The sequence below is a fragment of the Rhododendron vialii genome, chromosome 12a, assembly GCF_030253575.1.
Source record: "Rhododendron vialii isolate Sample 1 chromosome 12a, ASM3025357v1".
Lineage (NCBI taxonomy): Eukaryota > Viridiplantae > Streptophyta > Magnoliopsida > Ericales > Ericaceae > Rhododendron > Rhododendron vialii.
Genome location: NC_080568.1, coordinates 28576176 through 28590366, shown reverse-complemented (window position 1 = coordinate 28590366; position 14191 = coordinate 28576176). Strand labels below are relative to the sequence as shown.

General features: G+C 37.1%; 2 protein-coding genes across 2 annotated transcripts; one reads left to right on the top strand and one right to left on the bottom strand.

Annotated features, from left to right (window-relative positions):
- Nucleotides 1-697: 697 nt before the first annotated feature.
- LOC131311080 (uncharacterized) lies at nucleotides 698-6932 on the bottom strand. Its single transcript, XM_058338403.1, has 6 exons — nucleotides 6251-6932; nucleotides 5004-5055; nucleotides 2529-2612; nucleotides 1594-1658; nucleotides 1307-1465; nucleotides 698-1185 (listed from the first exon to the last, which is right to left on the bottom strand). The coding sequence occupies exons 1-6, from the start codon at nucleotides 6818-6820 to the stop codon at nucleotides 1135-1137; spliced, it is 981 nt and encodes a 326-aa protein (XP_058194386.1). The 5' UTR covers nucleotides 6821-6932; the 3' UTR covers nucleotides 698-1134.
- A 3399-nt stretch (nucleotides 6933-10331) lies between these two features.
- LOC131311082 (two-component response regulator ARR5) lies at nucleotides 10332-13704 on the top strand. The gene is made up of 5 exons (XM_058338404.1): nucleotides 10332-10601; nucleotides 11111-11190; nucleotides 11599-11667; nucleotides 12231-12301; nucleotides 13143-13704. The coding sequence occupies exons 1-5, from the start codon at nucleotides 10439-10441 to the stop codon at nucleotides 13324-13326; spliced, it is 567 nt and encodes a 188-aa protein (XP_058194387.1). The 5' UTR covers nucleotides 10332-10438; the 3' UTR covers nucleotides 13327-13704.
- Nucleotides 13705-14191: the final 487 nt, after the last annotated feature.

Here is a 14191-nt window from a genome sequence, read left to right as displayed (position 1 = left end):
ATCTTTTTTCCTTTTTTGGTGCGACAGGAAGAAAACTACAACTAATGGTGAGTTTGGAGGAGTTATTATTGATGAGATTGATGACCACTTCAGAGCCCGATTCAATTTCCATATTTCTCAAACTCGGGCCTAGGTGATGGCAGGAGTAGAATGTAGGATTGTTCTACTGCATGCACATCACAGTCTCATAGCTCCAGTTTGCATTGCATTGATTAGTCTGCTGGTTTGCGTAATGAGAATCAACTGTTAATATCTGTGGAACAATTAGAATGGTTAATGGGAGTATTGTGGAGCAGTGGTCGAGGGCGGTAGTCTAGTGGTTAGGAGTTTACTCTCATGTTTGATTACAACGATGACATGGGTTCTAGTCTTGCATGGCTCAGTGCTTGGGGACGAGTCTCATGGCCATTAATCCGTGGCTGCTTGCTTTAAGTCTGGTATAGGCTTGGACATTCCTCGTGTCTCTTCGGATTGACTCTCCCTTCGATTAACCTACATCTTGGCTAGCGATTCCAGTGTAGGTACATGATATTTGAATCACAAAATTTGCAATTAGTATTATCGAGGAAAAAAAGGATGAGAAAATAATAGTTTGCTTTTCATTTTCCTTTCTCTTTATAAGTAATCTCTTCACAAATCCAAATTTCCAGACAAATGACTTGCTCAACAATTGGAGAATACTCAAAACCAAAAAAGATTTATCCTTAATTATGCAGTGAGATGACTGTTACATTTCTTGAGGGCATTCCAGAAATTTCATACAAAGTTAAGAGGTAATGTAAATACAAGCAGGGAAGAGTCGCAACAATTCAGACCAAACCACCAAAGCTATACAATAAATCAGCAGCTCCTTCACAGTTTAAAGCAAATCTGTTGTACATCGACGTGTTTCATTTAACCTACAACAGTCTACCCAAAACTATTTCTACCGTAAGTGGCTGATAATTAAAAATACAAGCCTACAATTCTAACTACAAATGAACCCGAGTGATTGGGATGTAAGGCTCGATTTGGTTTGGTATGTTTCCCTTGCAGATCATGGCACCACTTAAGAGTTGTCTCAATTTGTGACAGGTTCACTAACCATGTCCAGTCCTTCGGTCACGAATTATGATCTGAGTCAATTGATCCGTCCTATACTTTACGAGCACGGTCGCGCCAAGAACCTTGTTGCTTTGCAATTATCTATAACCAGGTTAAAAAAAGGTGAAAACCTTAATCATATGAAAAATGCTAGAGGACATGTGATTTTGAAAATAGCTGTGATCAGGCTAAGTACACAGCGATATGCTTTATAATCCCTTACCGTGTCACTTAGGAGACTTGTTGCAGGAGCACTTTCGCTGGACTCGTTTTTTTTGTTCTCCTGGTCGATTTCATCTTCATTAGTAACAGAAGGTGGAATAGATGAGGCTCCAAACATGGCCTCATCATGGGCAGCCTTGATTTGTTCCTCCCTTCTTGTCTTCAACATGATAAAAACAAAACATTTTCACGAAAAAGTATCCTACTATGGAAAAAAGCAAATTGCAACATCATTAATCAGGAGAGAGAGAGAGAGAGAGAGAGAGAGAGAGAGAGAGAGAGAGAGACCTCTACGGCAGAAAACCGAAAGCTTTGGCCAATGCGCTTGACCAATGCTGTATCATCTTCCACAGCTGTGGTTAGGTAAAATCAGTGAAATTTTTGTTCTTACAAAAAGGAAATTCCTAAAAGAAGCACATCAATTTGAGCAAGGAAAAGATAGAATCTGAACATTTTTCTGCAGTTAACCAAACCTGTAATCATGCTAGGCAGAACAATAAAATTCCATTTCAGACCCCCTTTTATCCCTACTGTCAAAATTTACAATTATTTACCTTGTCACAGTACAACCAGCAAACCATATGACGACGAAGATAGAAATAGCTACTTTCTCTTCATTTTTTTCTTGAAACCATTCAAAATTGACTGGTGAACTATTTGACTCAAAACTTGACCACATCAATCCACAAGAACCTTTATCTTGAGGGCTTGACAACCAAATCAGTAGAACCTATGTTCAGTTGAGTTTCAAAATGCGTGTTGGAACAATAACTTGCCACTATTCCCGTCAATTTGTGCTTACATTTGCGCGTACACCTGACTGTTACTAAATTGTCACATTTCTCAAAACACACTTCCAACTTTTCTTGTGCTACCAACCTAAGAATAGAATTGTGATAACTTGACACAGCACAGCCTGAAATTAACTACATTTCCTCTCAAGTAAAACCATTCAGAGCAGATCACACATGCAATGAAAACAATACGCAAAACATCACAAGTTTAGTTTTAGAAAAAAAAGTTCTGATACGCAGGTAGATATCCTATGACAACTACAGTTACAAGCTAGTATCATCCCATCAATTTGTTCAAAGAAGTATGATAAACAATGAAGATACCACTTGAGGTGTTAACTTACTGTACAAATTATTAAAATGAAAGACTCCAGTAAGCTTCACGACGAAAAAAGCCACTGTATCATTTAATGTGGAAATATGCCTCACCTTCAATTTCCTCGTCATCAAGGGGAGCATCTTTGTCGAACTCAAAGCGTTCCCATCCTGACCCCTTCGTTGCATCCTTCTTAGCTGCAGAACAGTTTGAGATGCCAACAACTTATTGTACAGAAAAATAACAGTACAGGAAATTTGAGAGCTTAACAACTAACAAGTACCATGACATAGTTATTGCTATCATGTGTAAACAAATCTCTTGTATATGCACTTAGAGTACTTTAGAAAATGTTCACAGTAGCAGCCATGTCAGCTGACCAACGTACACTCGTTTATCATCAAACCTCTGGTAAGTTGTTTCCAAATAGCCGATTAAAAAAAAAAAGAAGTTGTTTCCAAATACTTTGCCTTGAAGCAGTGTTGAAGTTGGAATAAGCTCAATCTTGCCAGCATACATTTCGGCACTTCAAATATGTTAGTCAGGCCTCCCTAGTGAAAGAGCTATGCTGATATGCTACAGCACTGGGGTGATATGCTACAGAGGTGGGATGCCTTTTGGAGGAGATTAGTCCAATGCAAAGTATGGATAGGAAGTTGGTGATAGGAAATCTCAAGCCTCAAGGGGTTAGTAACTCTTACTGGAGTGATCTTTTAGAGCATCTCTAGCCTTGACCCAAATTTGGGTCAAAATTTGGTTAAAAACCCATTTTGGGTCAGGTTCACTCCAATGGCAAAATGATCTCTTACCCAAATATTTCTTTTTTTTATGCTTTCAAGTGTATTTCCCTCCATTTTGGCTTCCCTCCGTTTTTTTTCCCCAACGACATCTCCTATTTTATTTCCCTCTCATTTTTCACCTTTTGCAAACAAATTTCCATCTCAATTCTGTCTTATCCAAGACAAACCCTTACCAGATTTATGTTGGAGAGATCATTTCCCTCCTAATTCCATCTCCCTCAAACAACTGATACCAAATTTCCCTCTCATTTCTTCCTTGAATGGAGTTTGTTTAGACGAAAACAAAGGGGCTTGAACTGTCGGTTGAATGGAGTTTGTTCAAACATGGAGGAAAGCTTTTATTACCAGAGAAAGAGCCATTGGAAAGGAGAAAGGAGCTGTTGGAAAATGGGGAGAGGCTTTCTTTGTTTGTCCCAGATTTGGGCAAAGAAATGGATAAAACCCAAAACTGGGAAAGGGTTTGGGTCATGATTGGAGATGGGTTTTTGAGGGTTTTGCCCAAATTTTGAATTTGGGTCTTAAAATGGGTCAAGATTGGAGATGCTCTCAAAAGCTATTAAAAGGGGTTGGGCTGATCTTTTCTGATATGTCCACTTTGATACATTGGCTCACATTGCAGTCAATGAAGTTACCAAGGTGTAATCTATTTGCACTTGTCTACTTTCGGCGCAATGTGGAATCTTGCCTTTGCTAGAGCATTTCAGGACAATGCGGAATGACCAAATGAGAGGTGTTTGAGGACTTTCTGGAGCAGCTCACACTTTCCCTAGGAAGTTGGTTTCAAAATTGGGTGCTTCCACAAAGAACTATTAATATAATTTTCACCACCGTCTCCTCTTTTTGAGGAGGATTTTCAGAAACAAAGTGGTACTTTTTATTTTTTACCACAAATTTTCAAATTTCAGCATGATATCGCAATTCAGATCCCAGTGGCACAACCTATGTAGCACGGAAACTTCGTCAGAGGCCACGTACCAATGTCGGACACTTGCCGGACACCGACACTCTCCAGACACGTGTCTAACACTCAAATCCAAAGTGCCCTATCTTTTCTCAACATTTTTAGTTCGAACACTTCAGAGAAACTTTAATAAATGCTCAGGACACTCGCAGAACAAGCCACGGGTGTTAAAAATTTCAGGGAAGCGTATGTTTTATGCAAAGGATGATGGTGTATGGACTAAAAGGATAATTTGAAAAATAATTTTTGTTCGTATACTTTTGTTAATAATTTTTGTTCATATATATGGTGTGTAACATCTAGACAATTAGACCCTTATATTTAATAGTTTATCGATATAAATATTTTCTAAAATGTTTCGTGTCCTTCAATTTTTTAAACTTTGGGTGTCTAAGTGCCGGTGTCGTGTCGCGTGTCCGTGTTAGTGTCCATGCTACATAGCCCACAACCTGACATTCAAAAGCAAGCACTCTTATCATGAAGTTGTTTTCATGACCCATATGATAAAAGAGTTATATTCCCATTTAGAATGTCATGTATACTTATTGCATAGAGAATTAACAAAGAAGAAAAGAAAGACAGGCAAGGAAATTTATCTTCTGTCCAACTCTTCTAGGTTCATAGTTCCTCCATTACCCATCAAAAAATCAATCGGTCAATTTAAGTGTTCCATGCACATGTAAATGTCATCCACAGATTTTATTTTGAACTGATACAAAACTCCAAGCCCATGATACAAGGGAAGAGAGGAGGAATTCAAGTGCGTAAGAACTAAGAAGTAACAAAGACAAAGACTGGAGAAAGATGCAATATAGCATTGCCCGTACCAGTTTCAGAAAGCTGAAGTTTCATCTTGGCTTTGACTCTTTCAGCAGCTGACTGTTCAAAAGAGAAACACAACTTCACCTCACGTAACAGTTAATGGCTACAGCAAAGACAAAGAAATCGGGAATGCAGAAATAGGATAAACAACTAACACAAGCTGGTCCATGATACTGTAACCAGGATAAAGTATCACAGTTATCTCCACTATAAAGTATTGATTCATCGAGACTACGATTTGAATCCCGTGGGAGAAAGAGGCGGGTTACATCAATCCTTATGTGTCGCTTTCAAACTGCAGAGTAGGGTATAGTATGTCGTGAATATTGACCAACCCCAGACATCCAACTCATAAAAGATGTACCTCAATTCACCATCATCAAGCATTTGATTGGATAGAAAGGATATGATAATCGGGATGAGGGGCATTTCTAGTATTTGGCTTTGTTTCTTATTCAAGTACATGTTTGCTCCCTTTTCGGGTGAACTTCCCTGTTAGTGGAGGATAGCTAGTGGTAGTTCAAATCACATGTCTACTACATATTTGCCAAGTTGTCAACCTTTATCTATTGTCAAAAAAGATGCCAAAGCCTACAAAGATTATATGATTCCTGATTGTCCTTGACTTTATCATCTGAACACTTGATTCCCATGGAAAAAATGCTGAATGCAGCAATTCGAATACACAATACACAGCACTACTTTCCTTCCAAATTCACATAATCAAGCAAACCTTTAGATTAAAAGCACAAGGACAACCTAAAAGGAGGGAACTACCCATTGCGCATGAAAAGGTCTTCACACAACAAATTCCTAGACTATACTTATGTTAATTTGCTAGATTATCAACAAACTATACCAAAACATAAGTTTGGCAACAATGACAAGATCGTACATGGCAGGACCTTCTTGATGTTGATGCTCAACTAAAACATTAGATATCCCAAAGAATGTCACCTTAGCACAAAAGCTTTGGACTTCGTTCCTCCCATAATCCTCCACTAATCAATTCCACCATTTTAAGCTACTCACGTCACGATGATAAAACCTACATGGCTTTCCACTCACAGTTTTACTTCTTCTTGAAAGAAGTACTTCTTATTCTTTAAGTAGAGTAGTAGGCATTACTGCAAATGATGTAGCACTACAGAGCCATTAGGGGTTCTAATTCCTAAAACATTTGTTTACAGAAGAAAGATAACACATTGCGAAAATAACAGTCGAAACACACAAAACTCGGATAAACACATACCATTTTGTCATAACCTTCAATCAATTTCGCAAAATCAACTGCCCCATTCCCCTCCTTCCCACTCTTCTCCACTCTCCGACCCCTTCTCCCCCGTCTTTCATCATCCGATACACTCCGAGACCGGCTTCTCCTCCGAGACCTCCTATCCCTATCCCTATCCCTATCCCTATCCCTATCCCTATGCCTACCCCTATCTCTCTCTCTCTCTCTATCTCTACCTCTGTCCCTATCTCGGCTTCGGCTGCGGCGTCTGGAATTCCGACCGTTATCATCCCTCTCTCTACTCGAAGACCGACGCGAATCTCTCGAAACCCTAGACGATCGTTCGCTTGTTTCGGATGGTTTCTTCTTGAGCTTGTTTTGGATGGTTTCGAGTTGAGCTTGTTTTTGGTATTCGAAGGCTTTGGAGGGGCTGGAAGCCCTGACGAAGCTGGTGAGGAGAGCTGAGCCTCTAGTTGGGAAGGCGGCGGAGGAGGTGGAGGAGAAGCCAAGGCCTTGTTTGAATCTGGCGGCTCCTTCGCCTTTCCGTGTGAGCTCGTCGTAGTAGGCTGCCGCCTTTGATTCCTCCATTGTTGATCTCCGGTTTGGAGATCACAGACGGACACAGAGAGAGAGAGAGGAGAGAGACCCACGGGTTTTTTTTTTTTTGTTGGGTTGGTTATTTCAATCCCGGTTTGGGCGTCAAGCAGCTTTAGCGCATCCATGGGCCTATCTGTATCCATCCGTAAAAACTGTTTGTCAAAGCCTTTACAAAATCATCTCCAATGGCTTTTTATGTATTCGTGTGTTAAAAGGTTGGGGAGTTTAGAGGCCGGATCCGTTTTCTAAGTTCAGACTTCAAATAATTTTGATAAAAATATTTTTTTTTATTTCAGTTATGTTTTTTTTATTTTTCACGTATTTTTATTATTTTGTTTATTATTCTTAATTTTTTATGTACATGTCTATTTTTAGTAAAATTTATTTTTTTAAAATCAATTTCTAATACATATTATTTCGGATAAAAATACCCTTAGCTATGGAACTGGTTATGAAAATTGTCAATTCTCATAGTCAGTTCTATAAAAACTGCTACTGGTTATGTGAACTGAGCTATGAGAATTAAAGCTGGGCAAAGAACAAGAAACACGATAACACGACACAAATCGGACACGAAGTTAGCGGGTAAGGGTTGAATATTTCTGACACGAAACACGAAAATGACACGACTTGAGAACACGAATTTTAAATGGGTCGGGCTCAGGTTGAACACGCGAGATACGAAATTGACACGATCAACACGGTTACTAACTTGTGTCACTCATTAACATGAACATATATATGTAATATATGGTATATCTGTAATTCTATATAGAGTTGGGCAACAGACAAGATAACACGACACGAATCGGACACGAAATTAACGGGTTATGATTGAGCATTTCTGACACGAAACACGAAAATGACACGACTCGAGAAACACAAATTCCAGATGGGTCAATTCGGGTTGGGTGATTTGTGACACGAACCCTACTAACACGACACGAATACGACCTGACATGACCTGTTACCCAGGTCTAATGAGAACTGGCAGTTCTCTATGCTATGTTCAACTGACAGTTCTCTATGCTATGTGAACAAACAATGTGAACTGGTTATATGAACAAGAAAATACACAGATTAAATAGTCTCACCGCATATTAAAATACACAGTTCTAATAAAAAATATACAGTTCTTATAGATAGTTTTCATGGACAATACATTCTCATAGAAAAATACACAGTTCTCATAAAAAATATACAGTTCTTATAGAAAATACACAATTCTCATAGACAGTTCTTAAAGACAAATACACAGTTCTCATAAAAAATATATAGTTCTCATAAGAAATACACACATAAATAAAAATTTAAAAAAAATAATCAAAATCAAATATGAGAGAGAGAAAGAGAGTCAACGAAATGTATGAAAACACTAGATAAGGCGAAGTACACTTCTATTGGATCAATTCATGAAAGGGAAAGAAAATCTTAAGTATATATTTTATTATAAATTTCTCTACGTACGCTCAGAAAGCATAAATTTTTCAATCAACATGAAAATAGGTACTAAAAATAGTAATAGTAGTACAATAAAGTTTATATATCAAGAACTATAGAAAATTTAAAAAAAAAAACCTTCCTAAATAATTAATTATAGAATTAAATCCTAAAAATAAATTAAAAATCGTAGGACTGATACCAGCTAGTATTAATTAGCCAATACTTGCCAGTACGACCGAGAGGCCCAATAAGGACCGATATTTGAACCCACACGAAATAAAAGGTTAAGGTACTTACCAATTTTAAGATAAAATGGTACAAACCGATCAGTTCAGAGCGGTATTCAAAACCTTGGGCAAACCTGAGGCGAAATTAAGGTTGGGATGTTAATAAAAAGTTAAAGAAAATGGGTATAATACTAGTACTTAAGAAGATACTTGGAGCCGTTTGATTAGGAAAATAATTATGGCGGATAGTGAAAGACAGAAAGAAAACTGAAAGAAATAGTTAGGAGTACTATTTTCTTCTACGAGTGTGGTTTTTTTTTTTTTTTTTTAACAACTATTTTTAGATATAAGAAGAGCGTCACTACATAAAAATAAGAGATGAGGGAAAATTACTTTTCATCCCTCAAGAAGCAATAGATAAGCTAGCGGCGATTGACCTTAAATTGTGTAACATATTCATGGAAAAAAGAACGAGATTATTAGACAAAATGGGAGTGATTTATAACTATCCATTCACGTTCCCTTATGACTTATATATGAACAGATAGAACTCTCACGAAAGAAAATAAAAATCTATTGTATTTTTTACAAGAATGTGCAAGGATTTTGTTTTCGAGTATTTTTGATAAGTTTCTTCCTGAAATTTATTCTCTCTTGCGTCTTCTACCACTTTTATTAAACGGACATATAGATTCAAAAAGACTTTTGGAATTATGGTTGGTGCACCATACAAGGAATTATACTTACCTACTTATTCATTAATTCACAGGGCTTGATGTAACACAAAACTAATTGTGCAAACATTTGACATTTTTGTATAGAAAAGTGCATTGTTCCCACGTATTGAAAAGGTAAAAATCTATCATATATGTTTTCATATCCATCATGTTGAATTAACTATTTCGAGTGACGTTTTATTTCTATGTACGTAAGAATGGCAACACATGGCCGACAAGCTTACGGATAGTACCGACATTTCTAATTCAAGTGACATATTCTAGTGAATAATTGGTGGCTTAAATCTCTGCTCGTTTTGTGCATTGAGGGTAATATTTTACCATCTAGTGAATAATTGTTGTCATTGAGAGTGATATGGAATGCATATTGACCTTGCAATCGGTTGAGTTACTCATATAGTTGGCACGAATCTTTACGCATATACTCACATGGGTTGAAGGCCTCTTAGTTATTGAAGGACCCTTCATCCCATGTGTCCCTATAACCTTTAATACAACACTAAATTTATAAATATAAGCATGCGTATGATACACAAAAATTCGTCTCAATAATAGTAATCTCTCTTTTTCCACTTCCCTATGAAAACAAAATTTGAAATTTCTCCTAATGTTTTTACTTAATCAAATTTTCTCAATTAATATAAAATGTTCACTATTTGATCTGAAATCCTAAATCGATGAGAAATAAATGTCATTAAATATAACATAAAAAATTCCGTGCTCTCGTATCTTGCACGAATACTACGCTTACTATAACTTAAAGTCTGAACGAGTCCGGAAACAATTGCGTCTAGATTCTTCAAAATTTTAAACAAGGTAAATAAGATGACATCAAAAATTCCAAACTGACGCTAGAGACAAGCCCCCTGAGTTTTTGTCCGTGAAATTTTTATTTGAAATTGTTTGTTTTAATCAATTATTTGACTTCATACTTTAATTGATTAAATAAATAAAAAAAGTGAATCATTATTTTGTTTCGTGAGTAGTTGTTGTCAGGAGAGACAGGTGGGAATAATTTTAGAGATTTTCAAAGATCACAGAATCTCACCTTTTGGAATTTCCTCCGTTTCTGTACTTGAAATCTATGCATACATTATTAATTTAGGACCAGATAAATGTGTACTATATGTGTGTATTTTTAAATTGAAGGGGAGAGAGAGAGAGAGAGAGAGAGAGAGAGAGAGAGAGAGAGAGTTTTGGTGATGGCGAGAAGGGCAGGAGGAGAGTGTATACAGCAGAGGTCGCCAAAGAGAGCTGATGATCAACCGTCGTCGGCGTCACAGGAACTTCATGTCCTCGCCGTCGATGACAGCCACGTGGACCGGAAGGTGATCGAGCGGTTGCTCAAGATCTCTTCTTGCCGAGGTACAGATTCTGCTAAAGGTACATAAATGTACTCCTTCGTTCCGTCCTAAATTCTTTGTCCGGTTCGTAAAACAGAGTATTAAAAATAATATAATTTTTTTCTTGAAAAAATTAAAATTTTTTTTACAAATTAAAAATATTCATTAATATCTAGTAAGTTGTTAAATTTTTTTTGATTTTTTCTTGTAAAAATTGTATTATTTTTAACATTTCGTTTTGCGGATCAGATAAAAAATTTAGAACGGAGGGAGTATATATAGCGTGTACATACGGATTTTGGAAACAGACTTTGGATGTTTCTAGACGCCTTTACCGACATCCAACTGAATTATTTCTTTACAAGGACCCAACAAATATTTCCAACAAAATGAGCTACTTGAATTATTTTTTTTGTCGGGTCCGAAACGGATTCAAAATCCGTGCGTACGCGCTGTATGTATGTACTCATGTTCTTTTCGCAACGATTTTTGATTGGGTGCTGAAACGGATTGGAATCTGCGATGCTGCAGTTACGGCCGTAGAGAGCGGGAGCAGAGCGTTGCAGTATCTGGGTTTGAACGGAGACAAGAAGAGCTCCGTCGGATTCGATGTAAGAAATATTCTATCCCAAAATTTGGAAGATTCTTAAACCGCAATGCTACGCTCCCAACTTTAAAACATAGCTCCGGACCAGTGTTCAGAGTCTGGAACCCTTCGATAGTTGGGTCCACATGCATCGAAAGATTCAGACACAAAGTTGTATTCAGAATTGTGTTTTAAACTTGTATGCGTAGACTTCCCGATCCTGTTTTGAATTCTACTAATGTTTGATTAAAAAAGAGAGAAAGAATAGAAAACAAGATTGATAGAAAGCAAATTGAAAGGAAAGGAAAAATTGTTTAAGCCAAACAGAGGATTCACTTTGTCCTTAACTTCTTTTTTTTTTTTTTCCCAAAGAAGATTTGGTTAATTTTGTGGATTTGTGTGGTTTGTGATTGTTTGATTTTATGGTTTGAAGGTGAATTTAATTTTGACTGATTATTCTATGCCTGGGATGTCAGGATATGAACTTCTCAAGAAGATCAAGGTTAGTTAGTTACTTGCCTGTTCTTCCAAAAAAATTTGTTTTATGTATTAATTTCGTCTTTTCTAAATTTTGTTAGACACACACATGACCTTTTGCATTGGCCATTCGTATCGGCGGGAGGAGTTTAAAAATTAAAAGATTACGACCAATAGCAAAAAAAAGTTCATGAAAGACGAAAAAATACCAATTAAATAGCCGTCTTTTTTGTCTTAGTGTTGTCGTACGTGAACTTTTTTCAATTTCAGCCGCATTTTACCACCTTTTTTTTTTTAATATTCCTCGTCTAAAACGGGCTGTAAAGCTGTGGCAATGGGGAAAATTATTGGGGTCAACTTGGGGGTAGCCTGGATTTATTTATTTTACTGCACTATAGGGGGAATCCAACGAAATGAGTCAAAAAAGAGTACGATTATAAGGCTGGTAAACGAACTGAATGAGATCTCGAACACGAACTCTAACTCTAGTAGCTTGCTTCATAATATAAACTTCATATTGTGGGGGTAATATATACCAAGCGTGGATACGTAAATTGGTTTTTGACTCTTGAACTTGTGAACTCACAGGAGTCGTCGCATTTGAGAGAAATACCAGTGGTGATCATGTCATCCGAGAATATCTTAGCTCGCATCGATAGGTATGCTCTACTTCCTGTTTAAATGTTGTCTCGTGGTTCTTGAAGTATAATTGTAGCTAGGCAACACAATACTTGGATATGAAGTTGAAATTTTCAGTGTTACATAATAATGCACAATCCATATATTGTTAGGGTATCTTTAGATCTGAATATATCAGCGGAAAAACATGTTCCGCAAAACAACTCGCAAGCAATCCATATTGTATCACAATACATGTTTCAAAATCTGCGGATTGTGAAACGTGTTTCAGAATCCATATATTGTTTAGGGTAATTTCGTTCAGATTTGACAAATCCGCGGAAAAATGTGTTCAACAAAACAACTCGAATCTGCTATTTGATTTGCATCTTACAGTGTACAAGTCTATAGAATCAACTATTTGCTATACGAATCTACCATATATACCGAATGAGATTGGGCACAGAAAAAATTGAATCTGGTTAATTTGTTGACAGGCCTTCCCAATATTAGACTAGTTCTAAACCTGCTGAGTATGCAGTCAGGATCGTATTATCTCTCCTCGTATCATTTTTACATAGCTATCTTCACTAAAAATCTTTAACCGCCCCACTGGAGGATGCAAACGAACACATACAATTGATCCGTTCCTCTGCACATTTCAACGTTTATCTCACCAAGATCGTACCTCTGAAATAAATCCCTTGTCGAAACTAGACCTAGATATCTGATTTTGGTGTTGTGCTTTATTTTCACAATTTGTGGACTTGCCTTATCTAGATTTGCGCAAATGTTGCTATGCCTCTACACTTGTAACTACGTAAAGTAGGCATGCTATTGAGAACCTGCTGAATGTATGCGACTATGATCATCGGTAAACAGATGTTTGGAGGAAGGAGCAGAAGAATTTCTCGTGAAGCCAGTAAAGCTTTCAGATGTGAACCGGTTGAAAGATTACATACTGAGAGAGCAGGGAGAGGAAAATGGAGGTAGAGGAAAACGAAAAAGAAATCTACAAGACGATTACGCACCTCCATCCCCATCGTCGTCATTGCAGCCGACATAACTTGGCTTAATTGGGATCAATTATATCATCATCCCTCGCGCCATGTCCATTGCCACCGTCGCCTCAATCTTCCTTCAAAACGGCACAAATTGTCGAACGTTGGATTGATTGGCGTATCCTTGCGATGCGTTGGCCCATGGCTGTGGTGTTTCGCATTTTGGGGTTGTGATGGATGTATTTTGTTCATCTTTTGTATTTCTTAGCAGTTGTATAAGTTGAATAAATATTCTCTCATGTGAAGATCTGTCACGTGATCCCTCTGGGATGCAAAATAGGATTTAATATGGTCCCATTCGACGATTTAAGCCACTCATTTCGTAGGTATTCATGTCTACGTCATTCGTGCAAAAATGTTAATTTGATCGGGCATCGATATCATTCTTGCATGAATTATTTCCGTCTTAAGAGAAATGAACGGTCATGTATGATCATCCATAGCTCCAAAACAAATTTGATCCGGCAAGTTTTTGTCGATGTTCGATCCAATATATTTTCTGAATGAATCATTTACCCTTTGAAATCGATAAAATGTCGATGTTCATTTTACATCACGCAGATCACACGAAAAAATCATCATATCATGGAGATCATTTCTCCTGCATGTTGTCTCAAAGATGCCAACTACCTGTCCTGGGACTTATTTCATTTTCTAGTTTTTCTTATTCAACTTGACCCATTAAAATTGTAGAAAGTCAAGTAAAAGAATATTTTATTTTATTTTATTTTTTGTGGTTGGTCATAAACATATGTAGTAAAATTATACTAGTAACTTTTTGTTACAGGTTTGGTCACAATGGAAAGTTCTTTAGGAGTAAATTACTGAAAAATGAGAAATTTGAAAATCAATTTATGGGTAATAATTATT